Genomic DNA, 17,049 nt, shown 5'->3' on the forward strand with positions numbered 1-17,049 from the left:
GCATCAGAAACTTACTCTCGGAATTAATTCTCTGGATCCTCTCCTCGTGTTAATTGTTTTCACTAAGTACCTTTCATTTCAAGACAATTCTGTATCACCCTACATTTTCATCAGACAAGAAGTAATATTTTAAAATGTCAAGTACAGTTCAAAGCTATTTTTATAACTGATAGAACAAATACAGAGAAAAACCTCTCAGTTAAAAATTATATAAAGGCATCTTTTCAAATGGTCCTTTAATTATAGAGCTAATAACATCAACAAGTTAATCGATTCTTTCCTTACGGTCCTGGAACCCAAAACTAAAGGAACGTTTGTTTTATCAAAATTCTAATTTTATTACTTCCACATAATTGAACTACTTGAATTCAAAGACTGAGAGACAGGAATTGAAAATACATGTTTTATTAAACCTAACTTTCCTGTCAACTTCAGAAGACTTGTTTTACGTATTCATTTTTCTGTTGCTATAGTTACTCCTCTTCCTGTCATCCTGACAGTTGAGTTAAAAGCCATTGCCAGTATTAACCTCTGTGGCTGAGCTCAGGCTATTTTTAGACTTGCCGTATCTTACACATAATTGCACGTGGGTGAGCAGCCCACACTTCTCTGATCTCTCAGCAGCTGGGCTGAGCTGCCAGCTGTTTACAAGGACTACAAGCTGCTCACCCTGCTGGCCCTGAAGCCCACACCTGCCTGCTCCCAGGAGAGGTATTTCCAGTCCTCTGTTTGGTATTTAGACAGTGGTTTCCAGCAACTCGCCCCTTCAGGAGTGGTTTGTGCAAACAATGGCAGGATTAAACGCAGGGCATTAAGGGCAGTTAGGTTTCCCAGAGTGCTGTAGCTCATAGGATCTTAGAATGTTGAACATGTGGAAGCTCTCAAAGCCAACTCAGCAGTCCTTCACAGATGAGGAGACCAAGGTCCAGGGAGGATGAGAGAGACACACAGCTAGCTTGTGACACAGCACCATGCATCCAGACCCATTCCAGTCCCTGGTTCTCTTTCTGATGCTTCTACTAGGGCCACACTTGAGTCAGTAGTGGGATGTCAGATCCTCTGCTATTTTTTTGCACACGTTGTTACTGATTTTACACTTGTCATAATATTTATGTAAGACTTAGCTGTAAGAGGAGGCCAGTTTTGAAAATCAGCTTATTTGCTTCTGTAAGAACTTTATAAATCTAATTTTCTCGTGTTTATGAAAACAACTTTTAGTGGGTGTCTTTGGAAATGTTCAATAAGGCAGTTAACTAATGGCATTTGAAATACAAGGAAGGTAAATGTGATCACCAGACAGCTTCCTCTCTGTCAGTCACACTGTGATAAAAGTTTTCATAATTACTTTAAGAATTTTAAATACTGCATTTAATTGAGAGTATCATAGTCCTCTGTAGAAGGAAAAGATACTTTCCCTTGAGAATCATAAAATGCCGATTTCTGATTCAGTAGGTATGCTATGGGGCTTCAGGTTCTGTATTTCTAGTAGAGCATGGTGTTACTGGCCCTTGACAGTCTTCAAGCAGCAGAGAGCAAAAGAACTTAACATTATGTGGGCAGAATTAAATGAATATATTCAAAATCCTATTAATGTATTCCTAACTCTACTCTTCAGGCACATGTGCAGCTAAACTGTGGGCAGACAGCACATACCTCTCCTGGTATTTTTATGTAGCCTTCAATCATCTGAAATTCAGTTCTTTTTTCAGCCTCTTTGAACTTGTTCTATTCTAGTTGTAGAATGCTCTTCCTGCCCCCACCCCAGTTTTATTATCAAAAGACTTGGAACAATTGGTTAACATCTCCGTTGTACCAACCCTATGCCTGTTTAGAAAAACTCAGCTAACTCTATACTCTCTTATCCTTTCCCAGGTGAAGCTACCAAAGCTCTGAACCCATGGCTTCAGTATAGACTGTCAATCTTTCATCATTTTGCTTTCCACTTTCTGGCTGTCTCCCATTTTCCCACATGCTCTTCCACGTAGGAGGAACCCACACTGAATATTTCTCCCTCTCTTCCTGTTTTTAAATACAATGTCCAAATCTTCCATCTTTCTTAAACTGTCTGACTGCATAGCCTGTTCTCAGCTCTCCATACCAGGCTGCCTCTCCATGTCTTCTAATCCACAGGTCCTCTCCAGCTAATGACCCGATAGACAAAATACTTGTCTGCCTCATCTTGTGGAAACAAGCTTGCTGCCAATTGCTTGAAAGCTCCAGGATTTTGTGGCCACTACAAGTGTCTCATGTTAAGCATAGAGCTTGTGTGTAGGGGAGGGTGAAACCCAAGTTAAGAAGGCTAATGTTGAGGGATCCCTGGGTGGCGCAGTGGTTTGGCGCCTGCCTTTGGCCCAGGGCATGATCCTGGAGATCCGGGATCGAATCCCACGTCACGCTCCCGGTGCATGGAGCCTGCTTCTCCCTCTGCCTGTGTCTCTGCCTCTCTCTCTCTCTCTCTCTCTCTCTCTGTGTGTGTGTGTGACTATCATAAAAAAAAAAAAAATCTTTAAGAAGGCTAATGTTGGGATGCCTGGCTGGCCCAGTGGTTAAGCATCTGTCTGCCTTTGGCTCAGGTTGTGATCCTGGAGTCCCAGGATCAAGTCCCATATCGGGCTCTCTGCATGGAACCTGCTTCTCCCTCAGCCTGTGTTTCTGCCTCTGTCTCTCTCTGTGTGTGTCTCTCATGAATAAATAAATAAAATCTTAAAAAAACAAGGAAGGCTAATGTTTGCTGCCTTGGGCTAAATTTAAATACTGATACTGTGGTAAATACTTTCACTAGATCATCCTATCAGCAAAACTTTTATTGCCTAAAATTGACAAAAAATTATATCCACCTTAAAACCAGTTCACGGGATCTTATTTGACTAACTGATGTGATTTTAGGACAGTCTTATTCAAACTGCCCTTCTATGTCATTGCTTCCAAATGAGAAGATCTGATGGCAGCACCCTAGGATATTTCCTTTTAATAAGTCTCTACCAATGTTTCTCCTTCTATTTTTAGAAGTACATCTCTGGCAAAGGCATCTAACCATTACTGGAGCTTAGAGACTTTTTAAGTTTAAAAATATATAAAGTCTTTTTTCTGGTTGACCCTCAGCCATATGATGAACATGATAGATTTTGCTGTGAGGAGTCATGCTTCCATGATGCTCCCTAGCTGGCAAAGTGGTGAATCCTGAGAATCAGATGCTAAATGGTAGAGATGAGCAAAGATTTCTAATTCTGCTAATCACTCTAAGTTTACTTAAGAGAATTATTTATTGACAACAAAAACTAATATTAAGTGCAATACACGTATCTGCTTAGTCTTACCCTTGGATTTTCCAAACTAAATATTCTTTTCTCAGTGCTGAGTTTAGAGTTTTCAGTCATTCTGACAGCTAGATGCAAAACAGGACCCCTGATTATATTTTCTATGTGATCTGCTTTTGCTTTTGAAAGAAAATATTGAGCATAAAGTGCCTGATTCAGTACTTGGCTCTTAATAAATCATCAGTGAAACTTATTTCCCTTCATCTGCCCCTACCACTTCTTGATCTGAGATCTGATTGATCATGTTAATATCCCTTAATTCTTCACCTGAGAAAAAGCTCACCTACATCTGTTCCTAAGGACATAAAAATCATCCCTATTGCTGGTGGGAAAACCCTGTGTTGTTCATTCAACTGGTATTTACTAAGTACCTGCTCTCTGATGTAAAAACAGGTTCTAGGAGACATAGTTTGGGATGAAGTGGAGGATTGGTATTGTAAAATTGAGCTCATTGCATATGGAAGATGTGAGTAAAATTTCAAAGTGGAGAGAGAGAGAATGTGCCAAGGAAAATATACCTCATTGGAAATACCTAAAGTGACACATAGTGTCACATGAAACCAAGGTCCTCCCGGAGTGATCTCAGAAACATTGGCAGGGACCAGTGGAGTTCTAGAGTAATAGGGATATAATGAACAGAGTACCACATTTGGATCCAAAAGACCTTGAGTCCATCATTTGCCCATAAAACTGTGAAGCTTCAGAAGACTTTAATCTTTTTATTTTTAAAAATTTTATTTATCTATATGGAAAAAAGAGAGAGCATAGAGGGGAGGGAGAGGGAGAGGGGAGGGGAAAGGGTCTTAAGCAGATTCCATGCTAAGCATGGAGCCAGACGCAGGGCTCAGTCCCATGACTCTAAGATCATGACCTGAGCTGAAACCAAGAGTTGGATGCTTAACTGAGCCACCCAGGCATCCCCCCACTTTTAAGATTTTATTTATTTATTTAAAAGAGAAAGAGAAAGCTTTAATCTTTGAGCCTCATATATAATACAGTGCAAGAGTAAAAGATGAAGCAGAAGAGAATTCAACAACTGAATACTTTGAGAGGGAAGACTGTTAATAGGAAGCCAATGCTTGAACATGGTTTTAAGGCAGACTTTGAAGAAAAGAAGGGTGTGTTATTGTAAGGAGGCAAGGAGGGTCTTATTGTAAGGAGGCGAGGAGGATCTTCTGGAAGGAGAATCACATTTGCAAAGACACACAAATGTACATGATCTGTTAATGAATTTGGCACCTACAGTCTCTTCTAAACCTGCTTTCTCCCAAGATCTGGCCAGCAATGGCACACACACTCTGTGAGCAGAAACTCCTTTGTCAACAGTGTAGCCAAAGCCAGTAGTGACAAGTTACAGGTCTGCCCCTCTTCCTTGACTCATGGCCACCTCTTCAGCTAGTACGACTTTGATCACACATGTGACCCTAGGTCAACCCTACATGTGACCCCTCCATTTTGTAACAGCCTGCATATTTTTTCTTTTGAGGCTGGGTCAGTCCCTTATAAGATTATCTGAGGTCAAAGTAACTAAATGTCTATCAGAGACAAGAACCTCGAAAAGCAGAATCTACCTATCTGGATCTTTGAGGTACTAGAAAAGGAAAAAAAAAACAAAAACAAAAACCATACTAACCAATAATAGTATTAGTGAGCAGTTTGTTAGAAGTAGACCACTTTGATCATCTCGTCTAATCTTTCCAGCAAGTCTCAAGATAGGCATTGCCCCCATTACTGTTGAGTTTATTGATATACAGATCTCTGTCCAAGATCATCAAAGTTCAAGCTGTTTGATGCTAGTCCCAGTGCTCTGGAAAGTTCTGATAGAAATGATAGAGCAGTCTGTTTTACATGTAGGTTGTGCCAGCTGACCTCAGGTCAGTTCCACCACTAAATAAAGGGCACTGGCATTAGAAAGCAATCAAGTCTGTAGCAAGACCCTGGTCTGTGCCTCTCTGGCTTCTTGTCTCTCTCTGGCCCCTCCATCAGTGCTGCGTATGTAAGTTCTGAGGAGCTCAGAAGTCCAGATGATCTGGGATATTGTCTTAGCTCTACCACTTTCCCATCATAAGACTTCAGATGATGGACCAGGGATTGCTGAGCTTGGCTCCCTTTTCTGTAATTGGATGATGGTCCTCATCAAGAATGGTCGTTGGGATAGTCAGATGAGATAATGTAGCCATGTCAAAATAAAAGGGTTACCAAGTCCTTGGAGCACCTAGGTGGCTCAGCCGATTAAGTGTCTGCCTTCAGCTCAGGTCATGGTCCCAGGGTTCTGGGATGGAGCCCTTCATTGGGCTCCCTGCTCAGTGGGGGAGTCTGCTTCTCCCTCTGCCTCTGCTGCTCCCACTGTTTGTGCATTCTCTCTCCCTCTCTCTCTCTCTCCCCCGTCTCAAATAAATAAATAAATTCTTAGAAAGGGAGGGGGGACCAAGTCCTGAGCTTCTACAGTGGGTGAGATACTGTGCTAATTTATTTATTCTTCATCGTAATCCTTTGAGGAAGGTTCTGATATTACCCTCAGGCACAAGGAAGCTGAATTCCACCACCTCCACTAAAGATAGATGCTAGTTCTCATTTTATCTCCTTTCTGCTACCCTTCTTAATGAATATGGGCTGGTGTTACCTTTTGTACCAACCATTCAAATAAAACACTTTTATTCCAGCTTTGAAGAAAAAACATTTTTAAGAAATTGTAAAAAGTAGTCTGTGTGCCGTTTCCATTACTTTTAGAGTCAGAGATCTATTTTTGTGGCATTGACACACCTCTTTAGAAGTGGAGTCACCATGCAACTGTTATGTTGATGAGATTTTAGTTGATGAGATTTTTGTATAATTTCCACAGAAGTAGTTCTGTGAGATTTCCCCCTTTAGTTTCAGTGCTGAAACATTTATAATCTATAAAACTTAAGTAGAAGATTATAAAGAACGTAATCTTCCTTCTACAGAGAAACAAAAAGAGCCTTTATCTCATAATTTATTCTGCCTCTTGCTATAAGAAAAAATGTGCATTACATTAGAAATTTAAACATTTCATATCTCTGCGTTCAGTATTTTAAGGCATAAAAATTCATTACGTTTTTCTGTTTTTACATGCAGGTGCAACTTCAAGCAGTAGATTTATTATTGAGAAGTTGTATATTCGTAGAATGTTCATAAATGCCACCTTAAATCAATATTAGGCAAAGGATTTACATGGCCAGTACTTTATTAGTAAAATCAAAATTCTTGTATTCAAAACATTTAACAGCCTTCAAAAGTACCCTTTTGTTTTATTTTTTCCCTTTTCAAAACTTTCATTATTTATTTTTAATTTAAGTTCAATTAACATGTATTATTATTAGTTTCAGATTTGGATTTCTATACGCTGGATTTCCTAATTTTTTTTAAGATTTTATTTATTCATGAGAGAGAGAGAGGCAGAGACACAGGCAGAGGGAGAAGTAGGCTTCATGCATGGAGCCTGATGTGGGACTCGATCCAGGGCCTCCAGGATCGTGCCCTGGGCTGAAGGCGGCGCTAAACCACTGGGCCACCCGGGCTACCCTGGATTTCCTAAATTGAGTCTAATCAGCTTAGTTGATTATAACAGATTTATCCTTAAGATTAAATGAACATCCTCTCTCTCTCTCTCTCTCTCTCTCTCTCTTTCTGTGTGTGTGTGTGTGTGTATGGGTTTTCAGGGTAGAAGGTCCTGGTTTCCATTAGATTGTATAAAAAAGTGATCTTTGATCTTCTCTGAAAAGTAAGGCTGAAGAATTCTCAGTAAGGGTCTCCTTCCGAGGATACTAAGGCTCTGGGCTCTTCTCCCTCCCTGGTACCCTTGGCCAGTCACATTGCATAGCAGGCCGGAGCCAGCCTGGAATGTAAAATTGAACTCTGCATGCAGGAGAGGAGATTGGTAGGACTGTCTCAGTCCCCTTTCGTTAGAGAAACTGGATGGTTTGTATCCTGTGTAACAGTGAACCAGTTTGGCTAGTGTACTGGGTCGCATAGTGATCCCCACTTCACTTTCTTCCTCCATTCCCCCATTCATGTCCATCTGGAACTTGTGAATGTGACCTTATTTGCAAATAGGGTCTTTGCAGATATATTCAAGTTGGGACAAGGTGATACTTAGTTAATCCAGTGACTGGTGCCCATATTAAAAAAAGGAAATTTGGACACAAACCTAAGCCCAAAAAGCAGTAGAATAAACAAATCAGGAAGTTTTGTGGGTTTTTTCTTTTAAATAAGCCTGGAGGTAGGCAGTCCAAGCAAGCATAGCAGCTCCATGATGTGTCCAATGCCCCCAGCTCCCTCTGGTTTACTGCCCAAAGTCCTTAAGCTGTGATCCTCATCCACATGCTTATAAGATGACTTATGGAGCTCCTGCTAGCATTTCAAGTACCAGAGGTGGAAGTGTAAAGGTCCAAAAGGCACAAACTGAGTCAGACTCCGTGAGGAGCTTCCCAGAAGCTCCATCCAGGGATGTTTCTTACACCTCGTTGGCCAGAGCTATGTCACATGACTAACCTTGGCTGTGAGGGTAAATGCACATGGTATTACCCTGAATGAGATCTGGGACATGTTGAGGAAGGAATGGAAGGTGGAACTAGGGTGGCCCACCAGCAGCTCTGCTACCTCAAGACCCAGGAGACAGTACAGTAGTGAGCATCCAGGCTTGTTGGTTGTTCATGCTCTTATCCAGCAAGAGTGTATGGGGGAAAGTGCCTTTAGATCTTGGAGCATTATTCCTTAGGCCTGTAATGAAAGACAAGAGGCTTCTCTTGTTCTGGCTTACCATTACAGCCATCTTCCACCTTCAGTGCAACCACCACTCAAGCATTACGGGTTTGTGGTATCCAAGAGAGGACACTTCGGTGACTTGCTTCCTGGGATTTTCAGGCAACGTGGCCAATACTATTTTATATCATCTCGAGTAGACACTGATACTTATGTAGTGAGATAATGAATCATATATTTAAACTCAGGTACACAGAAGTCTCACTCTAAAGTTCCATTCCCACCAATGGCAGTCCAAGGCTTAAACTTGCCAATTGGTCCTAAATTTGGTCTCTTACAAGTAACCATCTCATCTGAACAAATGCCCACAGAGTTTCTCTACTTTGTCTCTTCTCCCTGCCAGGATGGTGTCTGGGTGCTGGGATGGCTCATATTTCCTGGGTATTTGAGGAAGGGTTGCTGAGTGCCCTCTGGGTCTTTGTTGGCCTCTAAGGAGAGCTCTATTCCTGCATAGTTATCAGCTTCTGTCACCACTGGAGTCACTGACTGACTGCCTTGTTAGCTTGTAGCCCATGACCCTAAAGGCCTTTGATCTTTGTTGCTGTTGACTGTGGGCCCCATATTACACTGGAGGCAGCAGCCAGGCAATTTGGCCAAATCTTTGGCTTCAGGATATGTTCCACAGCAAACTGTCAAAGGGGTGGGCAGGAAGTGTAGATAGAGTCATGGCAGCAGGATACAGCACATTTGGTTTGTGCATGTTTCCTCTTTTCCTTGCCCCCATCCTGGTTTGTTGGGCATGGCCTCCAGTGGCCTCCTCTCCATTAGCTCCTTGGACTCAAGAAGCTCCCCATGCTTCTTCCAGATGTCCCAAGTGTTCCTGCATCCATTAGGTGAGCTTTCCTTCAGGGTCCAGGAGTTATTCCCCTGCTGTCCCCATTTACATAGCAGAGGCTGGGAAATCTGGCCCACCTTGCAGCTCAGTGGGGCAGAACTCACCCCCCCCCCCCCACCAAACTCCCCAGCTACTACGTGCCATGCTGCCCCAGGCAGCCCGAGACCCTCAGACATCTGCCTTAAAAACCCTAGCAGTCATAAAAACAAAAGCCCCCTTTGCAATCCTCTAAAAGACCTATATAACTGGTTTTTGTCAGTTCCCTGCAGTTGGTTGTCGTTTATGTCTTGTTGAGTGGATTCTGTGTTGTTTTTTTGTTGAGAGAGAACAAATTGTTACAGGCTTTTAAGGAAACCAAAAACATTCACTCTCTAATTATATCTATTATTCCATTCCCATTCATCTTGCTTTCTTGTTTTGAAGCGGGCCTTTATATTAGCCAGAAACTAGTCACGTTTTCTGAATAAATAAAAGCTGCTGTTTTTCTGCTGTGGAATGAAAGAGGACTTGTCAGCGTGGTCTAGAGATTTACTCTCGTTGAAGATTCCAACAGATTGTCAGGCTAGGCTTATGTTGATGGTATCAGTCTTTGCCTCTTCCTTTGCAGGGAATACTTTTGGAAATATTTACCATAGCAGTGTTTTGAAATGCAAGTTCCAGGAGTGTTTTCCCCCATTTGTTGAGTCCATTATTACTTAACTGTATACCTGAAATGCACCAGGCCTCATTCTAAGCGCTGAGACTATACCCCTGAACAAGACAGTCTTGAAGCTGATACCCTCTTGGGAGAGATGGACAATAGATAAGCCCACAAACTCATGTGCTAATGCCAGCTGGTGACAAGTGCCTAGTGAAATATGTACAGGAGAAAGAGATAACAAGGCAGTGGCCAGATGGGTGGGAAGGCTGCTATGAGGAGGCAACATGGGACCAGAGTTGAACAATGAGGAAAAGCCGGTCTGCATGGATATGAGCCTGCAGGCCAGGAGGAGAGTGTGCTGACTCTGCTGCTGCTACCAGCAGGACAAGGGCTAAGCAAGCAGGGAGTGATACACAGGTCTGGTGGCTGAAGGGGGCCAGGCATGGAATTGAGGAGTCCCACATTCAGACTGGGACACTTACTGAGTGAATTATTAAGTGTGGGGCATCTGTAAGGCCCTATAAGAAGATGTGATCCAAGGCCACAAAATAGGAAAGGAGACGTTAATAGAAGGTAAGCTTACTTATTGTAGTGATTCTCCAACTGGTGTGCGTAGAGTGTGTTTTAGTCCTTCCCACCATTGCATTCTCCTGCCTCGCCCTGGGGTAGGGAGAGGGCTCTGCTTCCTCCCCCTCAGCTCTCCTGAGAATCCAGGCTCAGTGCGCCCCACCACTCCCGGGGCTGTGTGTATCCCTCAGGCATGCGGTGGGGGAGCGCTGAGGACCACTGTGTGTTCACCCTATTGGTGGGAAGCTCAGTGTAGTGCTGAGCCTGGCAGTCATAGCTCACTTGCTAGATCTCTCAGATCAGGTCTGGATAAAGGACTTCTCATGTGGAGGGTAAGCTTCCCAGAGGACTTAGAGAAGTAGTACTCCCGTGAAGACCCCAGGTGAAGTCAGGCTGATTCCATAGGCATTGTTGTCCGATGGCACCATGTAGCTCCATGAGCTTGTCCATGGCTTTGGTAAGAGGAAGAAGCAAGGGTGGAAACAGAAAATTAGCTTGGGCTGCAAGCTAGTCAGACATAATCACTAGAACGTTGATGAATGTTATGTTGAAGAAGGTTATTCTTACCATTTTGTTGAACTGACAACATGCTTTACTGTTTAAATCTTTAAAGACAGTGTCTTGATTACTTCATTACCTGGAAGGGCCTGGTCTTCAGAGAGAGAGGGGTGAGTTACCATCATTGAACCATGAGACCGTGTAGGGAAGCCCAGGCTGAACCGCTTCCTCCCAGAGGCTGGATGAATGCTCTAGGCTGTTCACATCAGAGGTTAGCAGGAGGTGCCCTGGTCTCCCTGTGGAAGTAAAGACGTATCTGTCATCATAAGAATGTATGCGTGTCTCATTGGTGGAAAGGCTGTGCATACTGGGCTCAGTGCTCTCTCCTCTCCTCTCCTGCACACCTGCCTCATCTGCATTTGGACAGAGCATCCTTGGTGGAAATACTTGCTATGAAATGGGACAGAAAAATTTCCAAGCAAGTTATGGTGTGATAGGTAGGTTAAGTTATACCCAGCATTAGTTATAAAATGTCATTCTTCTATTTTCAGTAAATATTCAAGATGTGATATTACAAGAAAATTTGGAAAAAGAAGATCAAATTCTGGTTTCTCTGGCAGGATTAAAACAGGTATGTGCATTTGATCTGGCCATTCTTTTAGTACCTGCTGGGGAGGGCACCCTGTGGCATGGCATACCGTGATACCAGCACCAGCCCCTCATTCCCTCCCAGGCACAGCCCAACCTGAATCACCACCTCCTTAACACCTCTTGCTCCTACTAGTGATTATGTCTGACTAGCTTGCAGCCCAAGCTAATTTTCTGTTCCCACCCTTGCTTCTTCCACTTACCAAAGCCATTGTTCCTTACCTAGAGCTGGTATTGTGTGGTCCAGCAGCATGTTCAGTTTTTCATCCATAGAATATGCTGTCCTTGGAACACAAGTTCCATCACCACCCACAGCAGGTCTCAGACCCACAAGGACCACATTTACCCATCCCTTGGAGAGCTGAGTGGAACATACACGTTAACGAAAAGAGCATACTGCTCTCAGATGTCTGCCTTTGTTATTAACAGCTCAGCTTGGGTGTAGCCACTTGGGGAGCCGAGGGCTGTTCAGCAGGGCTGGGTGTGTAGGCAAATGGTACTTTCTGCTCTAGGATAACTGCTCCCAGACTGACCCTGTGAGAACCTAGCCATTAAGACTGAAATTTTCCTTGGTCATTATTAATTGGCCCATGGCTTTGATAGAGTTGGGGCTTTTTTTTTTCCTGTTAATTCCTTTCTTATGGTAATATATTCATATCCATGCTATTAAAAGATGGTCAGTGAGTAAGTCTAGTTTAAATGTATTAGAGGTTTTGCTAGCATTGCAAAACAATTTATCCTTTCATTTATTTTCCTCTTTTTTGAAAACTAGATCAAAGACATTCTTAAAGGTTCCCTGCGTTTCAACCAGAGTCAGCTGGAAGCTGAGGAGAATGAACAGATCACCATCTCAGATGACCACTACTGCTCCAGTGGCCAAGGCCAGGGCCAGAGCGACCAAATGCCTAGGACCACCAAGCAGGTATAAGAGCTCTGGTGAACAATGTCATATTAACTTGATGGGAGCACATTCACAAGTTCTTCAAAGCTGTGAATAACAAAAACTGCCAGAGTCATTTCAAATTACCGTGTGCAAAGTTCAACTATAAAATACCACCAGTGGCCTGAACCAGAGGTCCTATACAGCTGTGCAAGTTGTGTACTCCAGTGCCCCCTGGGAGGCCGGCCATTCACAATGATAATAATTAGACTGTTAACCCATAGATTTGTGCAAGGTACAACCTACATACATACCCGTATGCAGCAGCTTTAGCCTGAACCTCCTGCCAGGCCTGCTGTGTGGCCTTAGAAAGTCAGACCTCTGCCTCAGCTATCCGTTGGCTGCCTCCAGCTGATGCCTGCATTCCCTATTAGTACAAGAAGTACTGTTTGTGCTTTCTTAATGCTGTCCTTAGTGGACTTCACTTGGCTACAACCTTTTCTGCCTTCATGGAGAAGGGCTTCTCATTAATGTCCATCCTCTAAGGGAATGAGGTCAGCAAACTTTCTCCATAAAGGATCAGATAGTAAATATTTTAGGATCCATAAGCCACATATGGTCTGTGTCACATATTTGTTTTTATATTTGGTGTGTTTGTTCTTATTACCTTTAGAAATATGTAAGCTGGTCTCAGCTTGAGAGTCCTATGGAAAGAGGCCACAGACCAGATTTGGCTTATGGGCCATAGTTTGCTGACCTCTGCTCTCAAGGTGTTGACATTGTGTGTAATTTATTCTAACATAGAAACAGATTTTTCCAGTGAGAAAGGATCCAAGAAATTCCTTGTTGACTTAGTCTTGTCTGCTTATTTTACCAGTGAGAAAATGAAGGCCCAAGAGGTACACAGATTCACTAGGCATCACGTTTTCAGAACTCCTATCCCAATCCAGCAAGCTTCCAGCTCCACCATATTTCCTCACTATACTTTATCTGATAGGACTAAAAATTCCTAATAATACACTTTTTAATAGCTTACAAAGTTTCATCTTGAAAAATGAACATTACCAAAACCTCATCTAAGGCTCTTTTTTCAAAAACTAGTATCCAGATGCTTGCAGATTATTTTTTACAATTAAAAAAAAATATTTTAGAATGGGATTATCTTTAGTTTTAAGAGTACTTTTCAAGAAGAGGGAACCTTATGTGGTTAATTTCATCCAGCTTTTAAAAGAAGTTTTCAGAGCCATTAGTCTGCGTGTTTGACCACACAGATAGGGAATTAACATTGCAAGTTTAATTTAATTAGTTCTTCCAGATTCTCCTTCCCTAAACAGATGTTTAGTTTTTCAGTAATTATTTCTTTATTCAAATATTGTTGAGCTTAGGCTCACCTCCCTAACCATTTTTTTTTCCCTAACCATTTTTAATTAATAATTTTATTCTAAAATTTAGCATGATTTTTTTAGTTGAACGTATACAAATGTTACTGAAATATTACCTTTCAAGAACACTACTGAATTTGCTAAATTTAGCAAATTTAAAGCTTCTTGATTATACTTTGCCATTGTTTTTCCAGGTTCTCATATCTGTAAGAACCTGCCTGTCACCATGTGCATACTGAGGGTGCACCAGCCATGAAATGTAGGTGACATGAAATAGGACATGCCCTTGGGCAGGCAGTGCTGCACTCCTGTACAGCATCCAAGAGGCCTTTTGCCTCTGCATGTCCTTCTCAAACACAATCAACCCAGTCTTCACCCAGACACCCCACTGCTGCCTTTTGGGCATCTCTGTTCCTGTGTAGGGCTAAGTGGAAAAGGAGAAGAGTGGGGAAAGGGCAGATCAAAGGGCTCTTCTTTTCTCATTCCTGCCATGGCTTCTTTCTCAAGGGTGTTAGCAGTTTATTAAAAAAAAAAAAAAAAAAATCTGTCCTCCTGAAAGAGGTTTTACATGAGGAAGGGAAAAGTAGGGAAGCAGTGCTCTCCTCTCATGTTCAGGGGAGGAAAGGCAAGTGAAGTCCCAGGTGAAGCAGTGACTCCTGCAGAAAGCTGAGTGTCCAGGGCTTTGGGCTGCAGCACCCAGGGATCTGGACTAGACTCACACAGCCCCCCAGCCCTGGGAGGAAGTCGACCCACCACCTTTCCCAAGCCTTGGGTGGTGGACAGGGCTCGGAGCTGGCTGGCTGACTTTCTCACTGCTTGTGGGGACAGGGGTGGGCTCTGGATAGGAACATGGTACCCAATGGGATTCTGAAGGCTTTTCCCCTCCAGCCTCCCAGATGTGAGCTGAGGGTCTTTGCTCTGCCAGGTACTGGGTAGTCAGGGTTATGGGATGTAGCCTCCGCTCAGGAGCTTCCAGTTAAATGGAGGGCCTGAGGGTGGGGCAGTGCTAGGCAGGCTTTTGTGACATTTTCTGGAGATGTAATCACCACAATGTTGGGTCTGTGGTAGGTTGTACTACAGTTCATTCCTAACTTAGAAATGTTTTTGCTTTCTTGATTTAGCATTAAATTACATGTGAAGAATAATACAGAGGACCAGGCTCACCTGCCTTGGGGCAGGTGGCTCAGGGTCCCCCTGCTAGTGCCCTTCCCCATCAGGAACTTCAGAAGGGCTCCTTTGGAGATACATGTACCCTGCTCCCCCCTGGCATATTGGTGGGGATGTGACTAATACTTTTTTTTCCATTTGACAAATCTTATGTCCAGCTCTAAAAATGATAGGTGCAAAATTGTCATCTGTAGAGTGAAGAGAGCCACATTCTGTCCCTCTCTCCAAGAGTCTTTCCTTCACATACTCCTCTGGGAGGTTTTTGTTGAGCTTGACTCAAATCTATGCCAGTAGAAGCCAGGACTTGTAGGACCTGGACTCACTCACTAGTCAGCCAGCCCCTATTAACTAATATGCCTCCCTGCGGCTTGGGGCCCCTATTTTTATCTGTATGGTCTGTAGCTACATTGTCTAAATTCAGTAGCCAGTAACCACATGTCTGTTTAAAATCAAACTCATTAAGATTAAATAGAATTAAGTTAAAAATACAGTTCCTCCATCACACTAGCCACCTTTCAAGTACTCAATAACTATGTGTGGCTGGGTGCTACTGTATTAGCACAGAAGGAGAATACTTCCATCACTATAGAATGTGTCTGTTGAACAGCTGGTCTGTAGTTGGGCTCACCTGCTTCCACCTTCCATGATCTTAGACTCAGGGTAAGAAATGAAGCAGGGTGATTAGCAGGGTTAGGGGGAGTTGTGCTGTATATTGTGGTCCTGGCCAATTTTAGACAAGACTGACAGGTTGAAAACTTCTTTCATTGTATAGTACATCTTGTGTTTGGCAAAAAGAGAGGATTGACCTAGGAATTTCCAAAATGATCTAAATAGAACCAGGTAGTAGCTAAGGCTATATGGAAATCTAGAAAGAAAACATCTTTGTGTCTAGAAAAAAGTTCTAGGTAGGAGTCCAGAAGAGGGAGATCTTTTCATTTGCTTTGTGACATTGGCCAAACCACCATACTTCTGATATGGGCTTTGTTTTATGGCCTGCAGTACTGTGCTTTGAGTCGGTCCATGATTTTATCTGGGAATGGGGAGCGGAGGGGTTACCCAGAATTTATAACTTCAATACTTTCCTAGAAATAGTGACAGTGGGAACCATCTTTACTTCCAGGCACAAGGCTTTGTAACCTATTTCTCCTCTTCAACATCATGTGATGTATTCACTGTAAGTTAAAGGAGAATAAGTGATGATGGTATTTCTGTATTAGAGACACCACTCTGGAAATAGGGCCTGCTGTACATGCCGTTTTTATTTTCATACTAAGATAAGCTCTACCAAGCAGCACTCTTAGCCAGAGACCTTGTATGGGCTGAGAAGTGAAGGTTTTCACCTTACAGTTTACAGTTCAGGACAGCAGTCCTAGGAGTAGTGTACACACTTTGGAGGTAGAAGGTTGAAGCTGAGGTCCCCCACAGCCTTTTGTGTACCCCATGTGCAAATGCATGGGAGGACAAGCCAGCCTCTGCAGGGTGGTACAGCCGGGCCCGAGTGCACCTTCTGGTGGCACAGCCTTTGTCTACCAAACTGTCCTGGTGCCAGTTATGATCACGTCCTCTTCTACCACAGTGCCATGTTCTGTGTAGCTCTTCAGTTTTGTAAGCATTAATGTGGTGCTAGAATGTAAACAGCTTTAAATTTTGAGATGAAGAGCCTCAAGGCCTATTGTTTCAGCAGTGTGATCTTAATGCTAATTCGGTTTCTCTTCTCCCAATTAAAGATCTTAAAGGTGAATGAATGGTCAGAGGATGAGGCACCCGAACCATCATTTAGCCACTCACCACCCCTGCACCCCACTCGCGCCATGACACCAAGAACATGTAGTTCAGAGAGAAGACTGGCAGGCCCAGATTACCCTTGGAAATGTTGCCAACTACCTGTCCGGGCTCTGCCCATAGCCCACAGATGGCCTAGGCCATACCAGCCTGGAGGCTCTGTACATCTTGTCAGACTTCAGACTCTGGTGCCAGTCCCTACCCATGCTGTGGGAGAGTAGGCAGGTGGGTGCTTGAGCAGGTGTGGGATTATGTCAGCTTATGTCAGCACTTTTTCTGTCAGGCTGGTTTTGGAACGTCCTTGGTCATACTGTAGCTTTACACCTATCCAGGTGTCCCTCTTCTGTTCAGGAGCTTCTCTGGGTTTAACCCAAAACCTTTACTGGTGTTCATAGATGTCAGCCTTTTTTATTTATTTTTGGGGGTTTTTTTTAATAATAAATTTATTTTTTATTGGTGTTCAATTTGCCAACATACAGAATAACACCCAGTGCTCATCCCGTCAAGTGCCCCCCTCAGTGCCCGTCACCCATTCACCCCCACCCCCTGCC

General features: G+C 43.1%; 1 protein-coding gene across 19 annotated transcripts in view; it reads left to right on the forward strand.

The window, feature by feature from the left end:
* TBC1D5 (TBC1 domain family member 5) overlaps positions 1-17,049 on the forward strand; it is a 544,381-nt gene that overhangs the window by 522,116 nt on the left and 5,216 nt on the right. For all 19 annotated transcript variants that reach the window (XM_049100069.1, XM_049100071.1, XM_049100072.1 and 16 more), the window contains 2 exons: positions 11,191-11,270; positions 12,060-12,209. In XM_049100069.1, the coding sequence (XP_048956026.1) occupies positions 11,191-11,270; positions 12,060-12,209 (230 nt within the window). The remainder of the gene's footprint in view (positions 1-11,190; positions 11,271-12,059; positions 12,210-17,049) is intronic.

Source organism: Canis lupus, chromosome 23 (genome assembly GCF_003254725.2).
Source record: "Canis lupus dingo isolate Sandy chromosome 23, ASM325472v2, whole genome shotgun sequence".
NCBI classification, from domain to species: domain Eukaryota; kingdom Metazoa; phylum Chordata; class Mammalia; order Carnivora; family Canidae; genus Canis; species Canis lupus.